The 14,466-nt window shown below is 35.3% G+C and overlaps 1 protein-coding gene and 1 pseudogene across 1 annotated transcript; both read right to left on the bottom strand.

Moving 5' to 3' along the window:
- Positions 1-1,624: 1,624 nt before the first annotated feature.
- Positions 1,625-8,677, bottom strand: LOC127899120 (zinc finger BED domain-containing protein RICESLEEPER 2-like). The gene is made up of 4 exons (XM_052432093.1): positions 8,318-8,677; positions 3,049-4,389; positions 1,963-2,818; positions 1,625-1,644 (listed from the first exon to the last, which is right to left on the bottom strand). The coding sequence occupies exons 1-4, from the start codon at positions 8,675-8,677 to the stop codon at positions 1,625-1,627; spliced, it is 2,577 nt and encodes an 858-aa protein (XP_052288053.1).
- A 2,875-nt stretch (positions 8,678-11,552) lies between these two features.
- On the bottom strand, positions 11,553-13,900 carry LOC127899119 (receptor-like protein EIX2; annotated as a pseudogene).
- Positions 13,901-14,466: the final 566 nt, after the last annotated feature.

Raw genomic sequence — 14,466 nt, 5'->3', positions numbered from 1 at the left:
ATGCGAATGTTACTGTACCTTTTCAGTTTTTTCATTTTGAAATTGTGTTGTTGGGTGAGGAAGTCACGACTCTAGGAGGTTGACGATATCGGACAGATAATATCATTTAGTCCCCTCTCTTTTATAAACTTATTAAATGGCCTAATATTTAGGAAATGTTTGCGATTAAAAATTCTGTTATGGCCTAAATTGTTTGCGACGTTTTCAAAATGGTCCTTTAATAAAACCGTTAAGAAAACTGAAACTGGGAATTGAAATCGAACCGAAATCAAACTGAAACTGACCTATCGATTTCGGTTCGGTTTTTATTTTCGTAAAGACAGAATGATTTTTTTAACTTTCGGACTTGAACCAATCCGAACTAAAAAAATTTATTCTGAAACCGAACCGAATAGATGCCCACCCCTAAATATTTGAAGGGGTCATCGGGTCGGTTGAATTGAGAATGAGTCTGACCTGACTTAATTTCAAATTTATTTATTAGTGGTTATAGTGATTTTCCATATTTTTCTTCTATTAATTAATTTACTATATTTCTTTTAAAACTATTTTTTTTTCAAGAAACAGCACAATAAATTTTTTGAAATTATCTTTCTCTTTCACAAAATTAACAAATATTAATCAACAATAACCAAACCCAGGTACTAAACGAAATCGTTTAGATCAAAATACATCAACGTGAATGCCGGGATTTTTAATTAAATACCCTTTGGTAGTTGTAAAATTATTTAATACCCCTTCTCTTTTTTATTTTCATGGATACCCTAACAAATGTATGTAAAATCTAAAATGCCCTTAATGAAAACATCAAATTCATTCATTTTCACTCTCTTCTTAGTTCTTACATTCAAAATCTCTTCCTATTGAAAATCTCTCAAAATCTCTTATAACCTTTTACACAAATGCAACTATGTATTCACCTCTTTAACTCCCACATTTTTTTCAATTGAAAGGAGGTGCATTGCTCATTAAACAACCCAATAAGGTATGTTAATGTTGTTGGCAGGGGTGGGCATTTTCCGGTTCGGTTCGGTTCGGGCTCCGAACCGAACCGAACCAGAATCAATTGGTTCTAAAAAATTCAAACCAAATCGAACCGAATTTTAGAACCGAACCAAACCGAAATATTTCGGTTCGGTTCGGTTTGGTTTGGTTTGGTTCGCACATATTTATGGATTTTACAGTTTTAACCAAATCTTACTGCATTTTACATTTTTCGCCTAATTTTTCTGCATTTTACAATTTTTCCATACATTTTACAGAATATAAGTTCACAACAAGAAAAATAAAACACAATAAGTCTACAATACACAATCAACAACTTCAAATACAAAGCCTTCAAGTAAAAAACAAAATAACAAAACTCCTAATACAAAATAGTCACAATTCAAAAACACACCTACATTTAAAATCTATTACAAATTATAAGTTCATAACAAAAAAAATAAAACACAAGTAGTCTAAAATACACAAGCAACAACTTCAAATACAAAGCCATCAAGTAAATAACAAAATAAGAGAAGCAACAATTTCATCCACCACCCACATCATCTTCATGAAAATCCCATACTCTAAACAAAACAAAATAAGAGAAGCCTTCAACTTCAATACACAAGCAACAATTTCATCCGCCACCCACATCACCTACATCAAAATTCAAACTTTCAAAATAAGCCAAAGCACTCAATAATTAAACTAAATAAAATAAAGCGATTTAATAATTAATTAATAAATATATATCAATTTAATTACCTAAAATGGTTTATGTTCAACCGCAATTTTCATGTTGACCTACAAAGTTGGTCAGCTGTTGTTGATTTGCGAAGTTCTACATAAAAAAATTGGACAAATTGAACAAGGTTAGTAATACTTAAAAAATAAACTTAGATTAAAATTTAACAAATTATATAATATTGATAATACTTAAAAAGTAAATTTAAATTAAAGTTTTACAAAATATACCTTCCGCAAGTTGATCCATAAACTCATTGTCTTCAACTAATTTATTTAGGTCCGTCGTTGTATCCACGAAAAGAGAAGTCCGCAACCAATTCTGTAACAATACCAATGCTTCCACCATGTCTGGAGTCAAAGAGCTTCTATACTGATCTAATATACGACCTCCAGTACTAAAGACAGACTCAGAGGCAACAGTAGACACCGGAATAGCAAGAACATCCCTTGCTATACTTGACAAGATTGGGTAATTGGCACTATTCACCCTCCACCACAATAAAATATCAAATTTAGTGCCCAAATTACTTTTTGCAATTTTTTCAGTCTTCTCCATCAAGTAAAGATCCAACTCATTTGATAACTCCGGGCTACCTTCACTAACCGCAACCGCTTTACTAAATTTGGAGAAAGGATCCTCAATCATAACATCATCATCATCATCCAAATCCCAAAAATTCGAACCACTTCCACTTCCACTAGTTAAATTTTGGCTCTCGCTTGTGCTTCCGCTTGCACTTCCACTTGCACTCCCACTTCCACTCGGTTTGTATTGTGCATTATAAGACTCATAAAGCTTAATCAATAAATTCTTGATCATTTCCTTCATCTCAACACATTTGGCACTATCCTTGCCATATAATTTCTCAAAGCAATGTGTTGCGAATTTCATTTTTCCTCTTGGATCAAGTACGGAAGCAACAATCAACAACTTATTTATCTTGAAACAACCATCCCAATACTTATTAAATTTTTCCTTCATTTTAATTGCCATGAAACTCAAAAGACTATCGTTACTAGTGGACAATGATCCCAAAGATTGTTCAATTTGACATATCAAATTGTAACAAATATTTGATGTCACCTAAAAAAAAAATAATGTTAATAAAGTTAAAATAAACTTCATCATATTATTATATATCAAAAATTAAAAAAATATAGCTCATAAAAAATATAATATAGCTTATAGAATTTTTTTAATTATCTTTTATATTCTATTATATAAATAAAAACAATGTTAATAAAGCTAAAATAAACTTCATCAGATTATTATATATCAAAAATTTTAAAAATTTAATAAAGATTTAATGTTACCTTCAAAGATGAAGAAAACTGCAAAGTCGCATCATAAAACGTCTTTAAAAACTTGACTATGCGTCGAGTATTTTCCCAATCACAGTACAATGGCGGTCCCTCCCTTTTCTTCTTTCCACCCTCTTTTTCATTGAAATAAGCATCATAAAGCTTATCTTCAAGTGCCATTCGATCAAATGCCGGCTTAAATTTTAATGTCGTATTCAACATGGAATATGTTGAATTCCACCTAGTGGGACAATCCAAAATCACACTTCCTCGACATTTAATCTTCTCTTGTTGCACACGAATTTGAAATGCTTGCATCCTAGCAATGGAAGATCTCACATACTTCACCGCATTCCGAACACTAACTATACTCTGCTCTAATTCCTTCAACCCTTCAGTAACGATCAAATTCAATATGTGTGCACAACAACGAACATGCAAATAATCTCCATTCAACACTAAGCCATCATCCCTCCAAGTCTTCACTCTATCAATCAAGTACCTAAGAGCACCCTCATTTGGACTTGCATTGTCAACAGTTACAGTAAACACCCGCTCGATACCCCAATCAATTAAACATTTTTCAAGTTCCTTACTAATGGTCTCCGATGAATGATCATTAACAGTGTTAAAACTGATAATCTTCCTATGTAAGTTCCAATCTCTATCAATAAAGTGAGCGGTGATGACCATGTAGCTAGTTGTTGTAATGGAAGTCCAAATATCCGTGGTCAAAGATACTCTCTGCTTATTCCCCGCTAATAAACTCTTCAACTTAACCTTTTCCTCCAAATACATCTCAAGAGTATCCCTACTAATGGTTCTTCGTGATAGGAGAAGATATCTCGGAGCTGCAACACTACAGAAATACCTAAAACCCGCATTCTCCACAACAGAAAAAGGCAATTCATCAAGAACAATCATTTTCACGGTTGCCCGTCTACAAGCTTTTTGACTAAATCCCCTTGCCACAACTTCATCACTACCAACATCTTGAGTTAATATTGTTTGGTTTTTTTGCAAGTCCTTGAACTTTTGACATCTTTCACGATTATGAGTTCTCAAAGTGCTAGTCCCGTACCCGACCGTCCTACATTCAAATTCTTGACCACAGTAGTTGCATTTACACTTTGTATGATCATTTGGAACTCTAGTGAAATGTTGCCACACTAGTGATCTTAGAGCCATTTTTTTCCTCGGTAGTGGTGGTTTGGATGAGGATGACTTTTTCCGCTTGTTTCCACCAGTGACAATTGTTGCCGAATCATTTTCATTATCATTAACTTCAACTTCATGTTCCAAATCATCGGCTACACAATCAAGGTTGTCTTGAACTCTTGAATAATTAGACATCTAAAATAAATCAAATAAAAAAAAATAAGAAAAATGATTTGTTTAATAATTTGAAGTATTGAACTGAATTAAGCACATTTGGATAATCTCAATCTACTTTCCCAAGCCATTACAGAAATGTTAAACATATCACTATTACTTGCACAAAATCCCAATTTACATACATGCCTAGAGATGTTCAGATATATGGTGCAATAGGTGCATTCCAGGAAAAATTAGTTATCTTTTAACTACATAAGTTCTGGCTAGTCACAGTTTACCCATCAAAGTTAGATATTGTAAGTGTTCACTATTGCATATCAACTCATAGTAACAAGCTAATTTAAAAATCTATGATGCCATTGCGATGAAGATCATAATTTTTAGGCAACCATGTCAATAAAAAAACAGTACATAAAAATATAAAATGGCAGGTCATGCTAAGCAAAGATGTCTGAAAAGAAACCTTTTCATTTTTCTGTATCCAAATTCCGAATTCATATCAATATTCTCACAATATACAATTATACAACTATTTACATATCAATATTCTCACAATATACAATTACACAACTATTTTACTTGTACAATTCCACACTGCCAGCAACTGATATACACCAACACCAACACCTCCACAAATTTAACCCCACATAAGCTTCAATTCAAACACAGAGGCCACAACATAGATTAAACAAAATAACCTGCAGCAGTGAGGGGAAGGGCTGTGCTGCTACTGAGGGGCTGTGCTAGGCGCTGACCGTGGTGTGAGGTGAGGGAAAGACGCGAAGAAGAGACCGAGAGGGGTTGAGCAGAACCGCACCGTGCACGCGTAGAGGGGGAAGATACTGCCGAGGGGTGGTGCCGCCGTTGAGGAGTTGCGCCGTGAGGAGAGAGAGACGCGAGGGAGAGGCGTGAGGGAGAGAGGCAAGGGTAGCAGCAGTATGCAATCGTGATTTAGGCCTTAGGGTTTTGAATTTTTGTTACTGAAATTGATTTTAAATTTATTATTTCACTTTAATTTTTAAATATTTTTTTAAATTGAACCGAATCGATTGGTTTTTCGGTTCGGTTCGGTTTTAAACCGAATCGAATAAAAACCAATCAGTTCAGGATTTTTTAAACCATTTGGTTTTTGCTCATAGAACCGAACCAAACCAAACCAAAATTTTCGGTTCGGTTCGGCAAAAATCGAACCGTTTGCCCACCCCTAGTTGTTGGATTTTAAGTTTTATATTTTTTTAGAAAAATTTAGAAAATTTCCTCACATTATAATGTTTTATTTTCAAATTTTTCACTATATTTCCTTATATGTCCAAATACATGTAATGTAGGTTGTTGAATTATTTTTTTAGCAGGATATATCTTATTGAACATGTGTTTATAGTGACAATGTTTTGGGTCGTGTATTCCTTTCAACATCGTGTACGTTATGTAGGTCATGCAGTTATGTAAGCCGTGTAAGTAATGTAGTAGTGTAAGTAAATATAGTTGTGTGGGTCGTGTAGTCATGTAGGTCATGTTAGGCATATAGATCATGTAAATCGTGCAGTTATTAATATGTGAAATTTGATATTATTGTTTTTATTGTATTAATAGTTATGGTTTTGGTACGTGTGTCTAATCTCTTCAATGATGAATGAATTGAACAAAATGACGAGTATAGGTTCAAAGGTTCTAAGGTTAAAGGGATAATAATACCACGATTGACAACATATGCGGAATTGGTGGAGAAGGTAGCTCAAGTCATTGATATAGATACTTCAGAATTTGAAATCACAATAAAGTTCAAGTCTAAGACATCTGATCCTATGCCATCAGTTACAATTCAAACCAACGATTATGTGGAGCTTTTCTTAGAGGAAGTAGCTATTGGAATGAAGTTTAGAAAACCACTCTGCATTACTTTTGAACATAAATCAACTTCGGCAATTCCTATGGATAGACAACCTTCACCTCGTCCTTCATCGGAAGAGAGTCATGCTTTTTTTATTTATTTTACAATTCAACATTCACATTTGATAAATTGTTTGTGTGACTCATGCTTCAATTAATTTATATATGGTTTTTATTTTTTAATAGTACATTAGTAAAATGTAAATTTATTAATATATTAATAAACACATTAGAAAGTTATGTCGAAAATATATCATAGTTTGAGAAAAAAAAGGAAGAAAAATTACCAAGAAATTTTATAAAATTTGGCACTTTTGCTTAATAGCCAGTACTAGTCAAGTCCAAAGTACTACTTGGCTTTGTCCTATTTCCTTCGTATTTCCATAATTATTATCAAGAAACAAAGTTCTCTTGAGATTTTTCAATATTGGATAGAATAGAGTAATGAACATTGCAGTTAAAAAGATTACAACCATTTTATTCTTTTTTTTTAATTTTGAAAGTGTTTTCTTCCTCTGCCCAAGCACATGTTTATACATATGAGGACTACCTGAATATAATAATGCCATGAAATCAATTAGGAAAAAAGTATAGCAATGAGAGGAAATTGACTAGATACATATTAAGTAACTCATAATTGGACTTACCATGACTTATCATGACTAATAACTAGATAGAAAGAATAGTGTCCAAGTAATGACTTACCATATGGTAAAAGCATCTGCACCATACAAGAAAAGTCAGAGGAATAATTTTGAGCCTAATTGAACCAAGGTCATTATTGCATTCCTTCTAAGTTCCTCAATAAAAATGCTCTATCCAAGAACATCATATTTTGGCCAAATACATGTCAAGTAACACTGCATTTATATAGCTAAGAGGCGAGCTCATGTGTATTTTGATAACAATCAACAAAGATCAGATCTATTCATCTCCTTCAAAAATCAAACTAAATGTAATTCAACCTCCAAAAAGTACAACATGGCAAATTTAACCATTTTCACATCATCCTTGAACTTGGTTGCTTCAAATGTCTGATCGAGTTGTATTGGTGAACTTTGTGCAACCACCCAACAAAACATCACATACATGACTACCGTTGTTAACAATGTCTAAGTTAGGTTTATAAATTTATTCACAATTCAATCTTGTAATTAATGCAAATTCAAACGTTGAAAATCAACAAACTTTCTTTCATATCTTAAAATACATTGCCTTATCAGATGAATGCACGTGCCTTAATACCAACTTGTGCAATAACTAGGCACAAAACTAAAACTCGTTTAAGTCCAAAAAGTGCCTAAAATATGATTTGCGAAGAATCCCCAGTTGTTCATCACTAAATTTCTTTTTTATTATTCTTATTAAGTCTAAAGATGACAAATTAGTAATTTTTACTTTTAGTTTGCTGCTTTTCTTTTTTTTTTTTGAACATTTTTTGTTGACATTTTCTGCATAGCAATAATTCAAAGAAATAAACTATTCTAATGAATTAATAATAATGGCAAAAGTTGTGTAATTTTGAGGTCATCTATTTATGTAATTGTGTATTAGGCTGTGTAATACATGAGGGTTGTGTAATACACAACCGAAAGTCGTGAAGGACCTTTACTACATGACCGAAGGTCATGTAATATTATAGAAAGTCATGTTATAAACGACTGAGGGTTGTGCATTACAGGAACTCATGTGTAGGGATGAAAAAATCCGGATATATATTTTTATATCTGGATTTGCATCCGGATCCGTAAAAAATTATACGGATCCAGATGCGGGTAATACCCATAACGGATGAGGGTGGATATTCCGGATATCCGAACTTGCAAAATTAAGATTCAATAATTTAAAATGTAATTTAGAAATTCAATAATTTGAAATTAAAGTAATTAAATAAAAAATCTAATTAAAGTAATTAAAACAAAACTGAAATTAAGCTAATTCGTAAAGGTCCAGGCACGATTTTTCACTAAATTTATGCTTTTATATATTAATTCACTAAAAATATGAATATTGATTCACTGAAAAGTAATTGGTGTGGGCTTGGCAGTTGGCTCACCTTTTGTGTTTCTGATTTCGTCCATTTGTGAGTAGTGGGGAGCGAGTTGATTTCGACCGTTTGTGAGTGGTGGGGAGTAGCTGAGCAGGGACTGATTTCAGTCGCTTGTGGCTTGTGGGTGGTTAAGAGTAGCTGAACAGTGAAGGTATCAGTCAATTGTCCACTGTCGGCGTGAGGTTGAGGTCGAGCAAGGGTGCAATTGCACAGGGGAGCTGGCGATGAGGTGAGGCGCAAGAGTAGGGCCATGGGAGCGGCCGTGTGTGTTCCATTGTCGGCATGAGACTTAGGCCGAGCAAGGGAGCAGGCGATGAGGTGGGGTACAGGAGCAGACGATGAGGTGAGGTACAAGAGCAGGGCCATGGGAGCAGTCGTGTGTGTTTTTAGGGTTACTGGATTTCACGATTTGTTGTTTGCAATTTTAGGTTATATATTTTAATTATTTACCAATAAAAAATTGATTTAATTTATAATATAATTAAAATTAATTCAGATCCAGATTTGGATCCGTGCGGATCCTCTTTTTTAGACTCCGAATCTGGATTTTCCGAATCTTTGTGGATCCGGGCTGATTCTTTTGCCATCCCTACTAATGTGTATAACACAACCTTGAATATTGAGTTACATGGCCTTATAAGATTTAATTATAATTTGCACAATCCATCAATTTTTCACCATTTCTATTAAGCAAAATAGCTAGAAATTTGATTTTCAATGTATTATGAGAGACGGGTAATTTTTAAAAGTCTCCCATGAGGTTTAGGTTTGTTGTAAGTACATGGCGAGGATCCATTTATTTGTAAAATACCCCCTACTGTCAATTAATTTTTACATTGACCGTTAGTTGACTGTGTAAAGACAATATTGCCCTTAACAACAGTTTGTAAACTGACACAACTAAAAAAAAAATTGAAATTGTTGGCACGAAAAGGACAAATCCTATTTTTTGACAATTTTATCCTTGTCAATTCCAAAGATTTACAATACCATAGGTAATGATTATGACTATTTTATCCTCTTTAAATTATTGATATTTCCTTAAAGTTCCTACAAATTGTTCCTATAATGTGACAATCCTTACCTATGATTATGACTATGTATGAACTTTAAGGAAATATCAATAATTTAAAGAAGGTAAAATAGTCATAATTCTTACTTATGATATTGTAAATCTTTGGAATTGACAGGGATAAAATTGTTAAAAAATAAGGTTTGTCCTTTTCGCGCCAACAATTTCAGTTTTTTTTAGTTGTGTCAGACTACAAACTGTTGTTTAAGGGCAATATTGTCTTTGCACGGTCAACTAACGGTCAATGTAAAAATTAACTGACAGTAGGGGGTATTTTACAAATAAACAGATTCTCACCATCTACTTGCAACAAGCCTAAACCTCAGGGGAGGTTTTTAAAAATTACCCTATGAGAGACCCACAACTAATTTAATCTATTTTTTCAATATAAAACCCTAATTTTTTTTTCTATATATCAACAATAAAGCTAATTACAAGGAATTATTTACCTAAAGAAGTCATATTTCGACAATTTTGCTGCAAAAGTTCAAATGTCGCAGGTGACTGTGCAATGACCAACCAGTCTTCTCTTTCTCAGTTACGGCAGATTCTCCTTTCCAGGCTCGGTTTGCTCATGCGTATTAGCCATCTGATTTTGTTTGTTTGAGCAATGTTACGTTTGAACTGCGTAAGTATTTTTTAAGTATTTTAAGATGGGGATAATTTAGTAATTTCATGTGAGCTTTTCATAGGGTATTTGTAAAAAAATTGGCAAATTCTATTTTTAAGGTACTGAAATAATTTTCAAACTATCGTGGTGTATGAATACCTGCTGCAATTTGCTACGTGAACGCCATTAAGAAACAAAACTTTTCCCGCTACAAACATCAGTCAACAAGTACATATACTATATTATAGGTGTGTTTGGGAATGAGGTGTTGTGACTTTTAAGCTGTAACTACTGTGGAGTAAAAACTACAACTGTAGAGTAAGAGTTAGGAAAAAAATTTTGCTAAGCTGCCAACGCCCAATTACAAGTGTTATCAAACATCTTACTAGACTTTGGCAGCTCAACTACCTTACCATACTCCCAACCGGGCTATATGGACACCCACTACCACTACACGGAGAGAAAAGGAAATGAAACTGTGAAAAATCAAACTAAAACGACATTGTTTTCGCTTGCGAAATCCTAATCCTTTTGAATTTGAATTTTGAAGACTTGAAGGAAAACCCGCGCTCACAAGTCACACCAAACCACAAGTAGACGTATGGTTTACGTTAATAGCCAAAAACCGCGGAAGAGGAACCGTACTGGGAGGTGGCGACGAGAAGAACGCCATACCAGCAACAAAATCCACGTTATCAGACTCAACATTACTGCTACAAACTGCGATTTACTTCTCCGAAGCGTCCTCCTTCTTGATCAAGCTAGGCGGCAGCACCGCCTCGCCGCATTTAAGGATTTTGACCCGGCCGATCACAAGGTTATTTTGTGAGGGTAATTTGATCGCCATCAAGGACTGAGACTGATCATCGCCGGAGCGCAGCTTTCGTTGGGCCGATGGTTGAAGAGTTTAGGGCTAGGATTAGGGTTAGGGCCGGGGGGAGGTTTGTTGAAGCGAGGAGAGGATCGGGAATTGCGAAGGCAATCCTGAGAGTGAAGGAATGCTGTCGCCATTACGTTGATTTTCTTTCGTGCTTCAGAAAGTAGGGACTAAGAAATGAAATTTTAAGAGCAGTGCTTAGGAGTATTAATGGATTTGTTCTATTCCTGGTCGGTTAAGGAAACCTACTGTGGACTTATCAAAGAAGCGCGTGAGCGCGTCGGTGGATGGAGCTTCTCAGTGATTTTACTCTTTTATCCTCCCGTTTCCTTTTAATTTTACAACTGTGTAATGTTCCTCTCCATTTCAATCTGTGTAAATTAAACGTGAACTTACAACATTAAAATATGCGTTGAAAATTGCAAAACTACACCATTAACATAATCAAAATAGTAATTTGAAAAGGTTTATTTGATTTTTTTTCTTTTACTAAATTGATTAAAATTTGAATTCTTTTCTCCAACATGAGCGGAATTCGAATTCTAAATTTTTTTCACACTTATTTTCGAAGTTGAACGATACAATTTTTTTAGACACCAAATGAACGTATTCATATTAGAGATAAGATTGCAAATGTGCACGTAAGATGTAAATTGTTTAAATTAGGCCATTTAATAAACCGAGTTAATCCACTTTAATGTCTCTTAAAGAGAAATTGATCCATCTTTAATAAATACATTTGCTTACCTTTTGGACTCTTAAACCAGCAGTTTAAGTTGCTTTATTTTAAACGCAAAAGGGTTTGCAGCATTACAACAAGCTTATAAATAGATAGTATGCCATTACAATTGTAAATATTGCTTTGATGAAATAGTTACTCATCTTCACACATGTTTGGTAACTTCAGATCAGGTTTCCCCACCTCCATTTTTCTCCAACATTTCTCTCTTCAGACGAATAGCATTTACTGCCAAAAATGTGAGAAATTGATCTTTTATTTATCAACAAACTGAAAGTAAGTGTATCTCCAAGACTTCTTGATGATCAAAGTGCCACAAACTCCCCAAAATCCCACAATGAAACCTAGTGCCACGCTGAGAGAAAGCCATAGCTTGTCATGCTCATTTGCATCTTCCTCATGTTTATCTCCATCAGGAACCCACGACGTTCCATCAATTTCTGAGCACCTTTTTGGTAATGGATCGCCACAAAGTGCTAGATTACCCGCATAAATTGATGGATCTTTGAGGCTTTGAAACTGGTTGACTTTTGGTATTTCTCCGGACAAGTTGTTGTATGACAGGTTCAAGTGATTCATGAATGTAAGTGAAACCATGCTTGGAGGAATAGAACCAGAAAGCTTGTTTTTGGATAGGTCTAAGGATTCCAGCCATTCCAATTTTCCAATCTGTGTTGGTATTTTTCCCACCAAATGATTCTGTGACAAGTTCAAGGTTCCCAAATGAATAAGTCTTGTAAGCTCTACCGGCATCTCTCTTGATAGATTGTTGCTTGACAGATCCATAAGATTTACAAGGTAAAGAGTGGAATAAAATACATATTCAGTTCCTTTTGCACCACTTGCAAACTTCCCTCATATTCAACAGAATGTGGAGGTTCAATTTTCATACGACTGAAGTTTCCTACACAGGAAGGAATGAATCCTGACAGGTTATTGTGGGACAGGTCCAATATGTGAAGAGCAGAAAGCTTGCACAATTCAGGAGGAATGGCTCCATTGAAGTAGTTGGATCGCAGACGCAAAATTGACAATGATGGCATGCTCTCTCCTATCCAAGCTGGAATGTTGCCTGACAGTTGATTGTCTCCAAGATCAAGACTCTCCATCATTGAGCAATTTTTCAGTGAAGGAGGGACTTCCCCAGAAATATGATTGTTACAGAATATTAAGAACCTGACTGAAAGAAGAGAACCTATTGAGTCGGGAATTTCACCCGGAAGACTATTATTTGACATGTCTAGAATATACAGGGAAGATATGTTGCTCCAGAACTGAGGAATCTCACCGGACAATTATTGTTAGAGATGACCAATGTCAGTAATTGTTGTAGATTGCCTATGGACTTGGGAACGCTACCATTTAGAGAGTTAAAAGAGATGTCCAAGTCTGTCAGGAAGGGAATTTTTTGGCCAAAGTCACGAGGAATTGGCCCAGAAAACAAATTATTGTTCAAGTACAGTTTTGTCACGTTGAATGACCAGAGTGGGAGTGGACCCTCATATCTGTTTGAACGCAAATCAACTGTGCCTGGAAAGCGAAAGCCTAATGAATTTGGAATTCTTCCACTTAATTCATTAGAACCTACATCTAGCTCATCTAGGGCCAAGTCTAATTGCCAGAACCAATTGGGTATGGTGTCTGAAATCCTAGCATTGTTAAGAACCAAAGTTGTCAGTTCAGTTTGATTTCTAAGCCATGTTGGAAATTTTGGACCTGGTTGGCACGATCTAATCTTGATGAATGTGAGTTTAAAAGGAGGAATCCAATGAGAACTGATGTTGAAAATCAAGGAAATGTTTGCCGATAGTTTGTATAATGAAATTTCTTTTAGGTTTGAGAGGTTCCTAAAATGAGTTTCAGTTATGATACCCTCCCATTGTGTTGAACCTCGCAAAACCACCAGGGCTAGGAAGCCTAATCCAAAGTATCTGGCACTTCTGGATGTGAGCAATACTAATGACGTGGGGGCTAAAAGGCTTGGTCAAGTGTTGGATGCATAAAGGACCAAGTCTTGTGCTAGAAAATCTCTATATCTTGTTAGTAGCTTCAGTAGTTGAGTTAAAATAGGAGTTAGCCGTTGCTTTGCTTCATTATTTAATAAGTTGTAAAACAAGTAGTTGGGGGAGGAAAATAAGATTTGTCATTGTGGTTTACTCCAAACCCAAATTGGAGAACTCTGAAATAACAGAAGAATTATCAGATTTATTAATTCTTGTTGCTGAGATAAGAATCTTCTTCCATTCTAACTTTAGTTCTAACATATTTGGTATCAGAGCAAGTTCTGTCATGGGCACCAACAAAGAACGACTCGACTGAATGGAAATGGAGCTTCAAGAAATGCGTCAAGTCATGCAACGATCAGTGACTGAAACAGGGGAAACGCGAGTCCTGATAAATGGAATTGAGGGAAGGCTGAAGGAGGTGTTGGATGCCCTTTCTGGATTACGGTTGACACAAGAAAAACCACAACTGAATCAAGGGGAGTTGGCTTCTTCCTCGCTACAAGGAATGGCCACCCGAGAAGAGGGAACCCACCCACACAATCGTTTCTTCAAAATGGATTTTCCAAGGTTTTCTGGGGACGATCCGACAGAATGGTTAAGCCGTGTGGAGCAGTACTTTGAGTTTCAAGATACCACAGAGGAAAGACGGGTCAGCTTAGCTTCCTTTCACTTGGAAGGAGAGGCTAACCAATGGTGGCAGTGGCTTAAGCGAGTGTACCAGGATGAAGGGATAATAATTACCTGGCAGTGAATGTTCAAAAGGGAAATCATGGCACGATTTGGTCCAACGGGGTACGAGTGCTTTGATGAAGCATTATCTCGGGTCAAACAAACGGGAACTTTGCGAGATT

The sequence above is a fragment of the Citrus sinensis genome, chromosome 8 (assembly GCF_022201045.2).
Source record: "Citrus sinensis cultivar Valencia sweet orange chromosome 8, DVS_A1.0, whole genome shotgun sequence".
NCBI lineage: Eukaryota > Viridiplantae > Streptophyta > Magnoliopsida > Sapindales > Rutaceae > Citrus > Citrus sinensis.
This window is presented reverse-complemented; position numbering and strand designations above follow the sequence as displayed.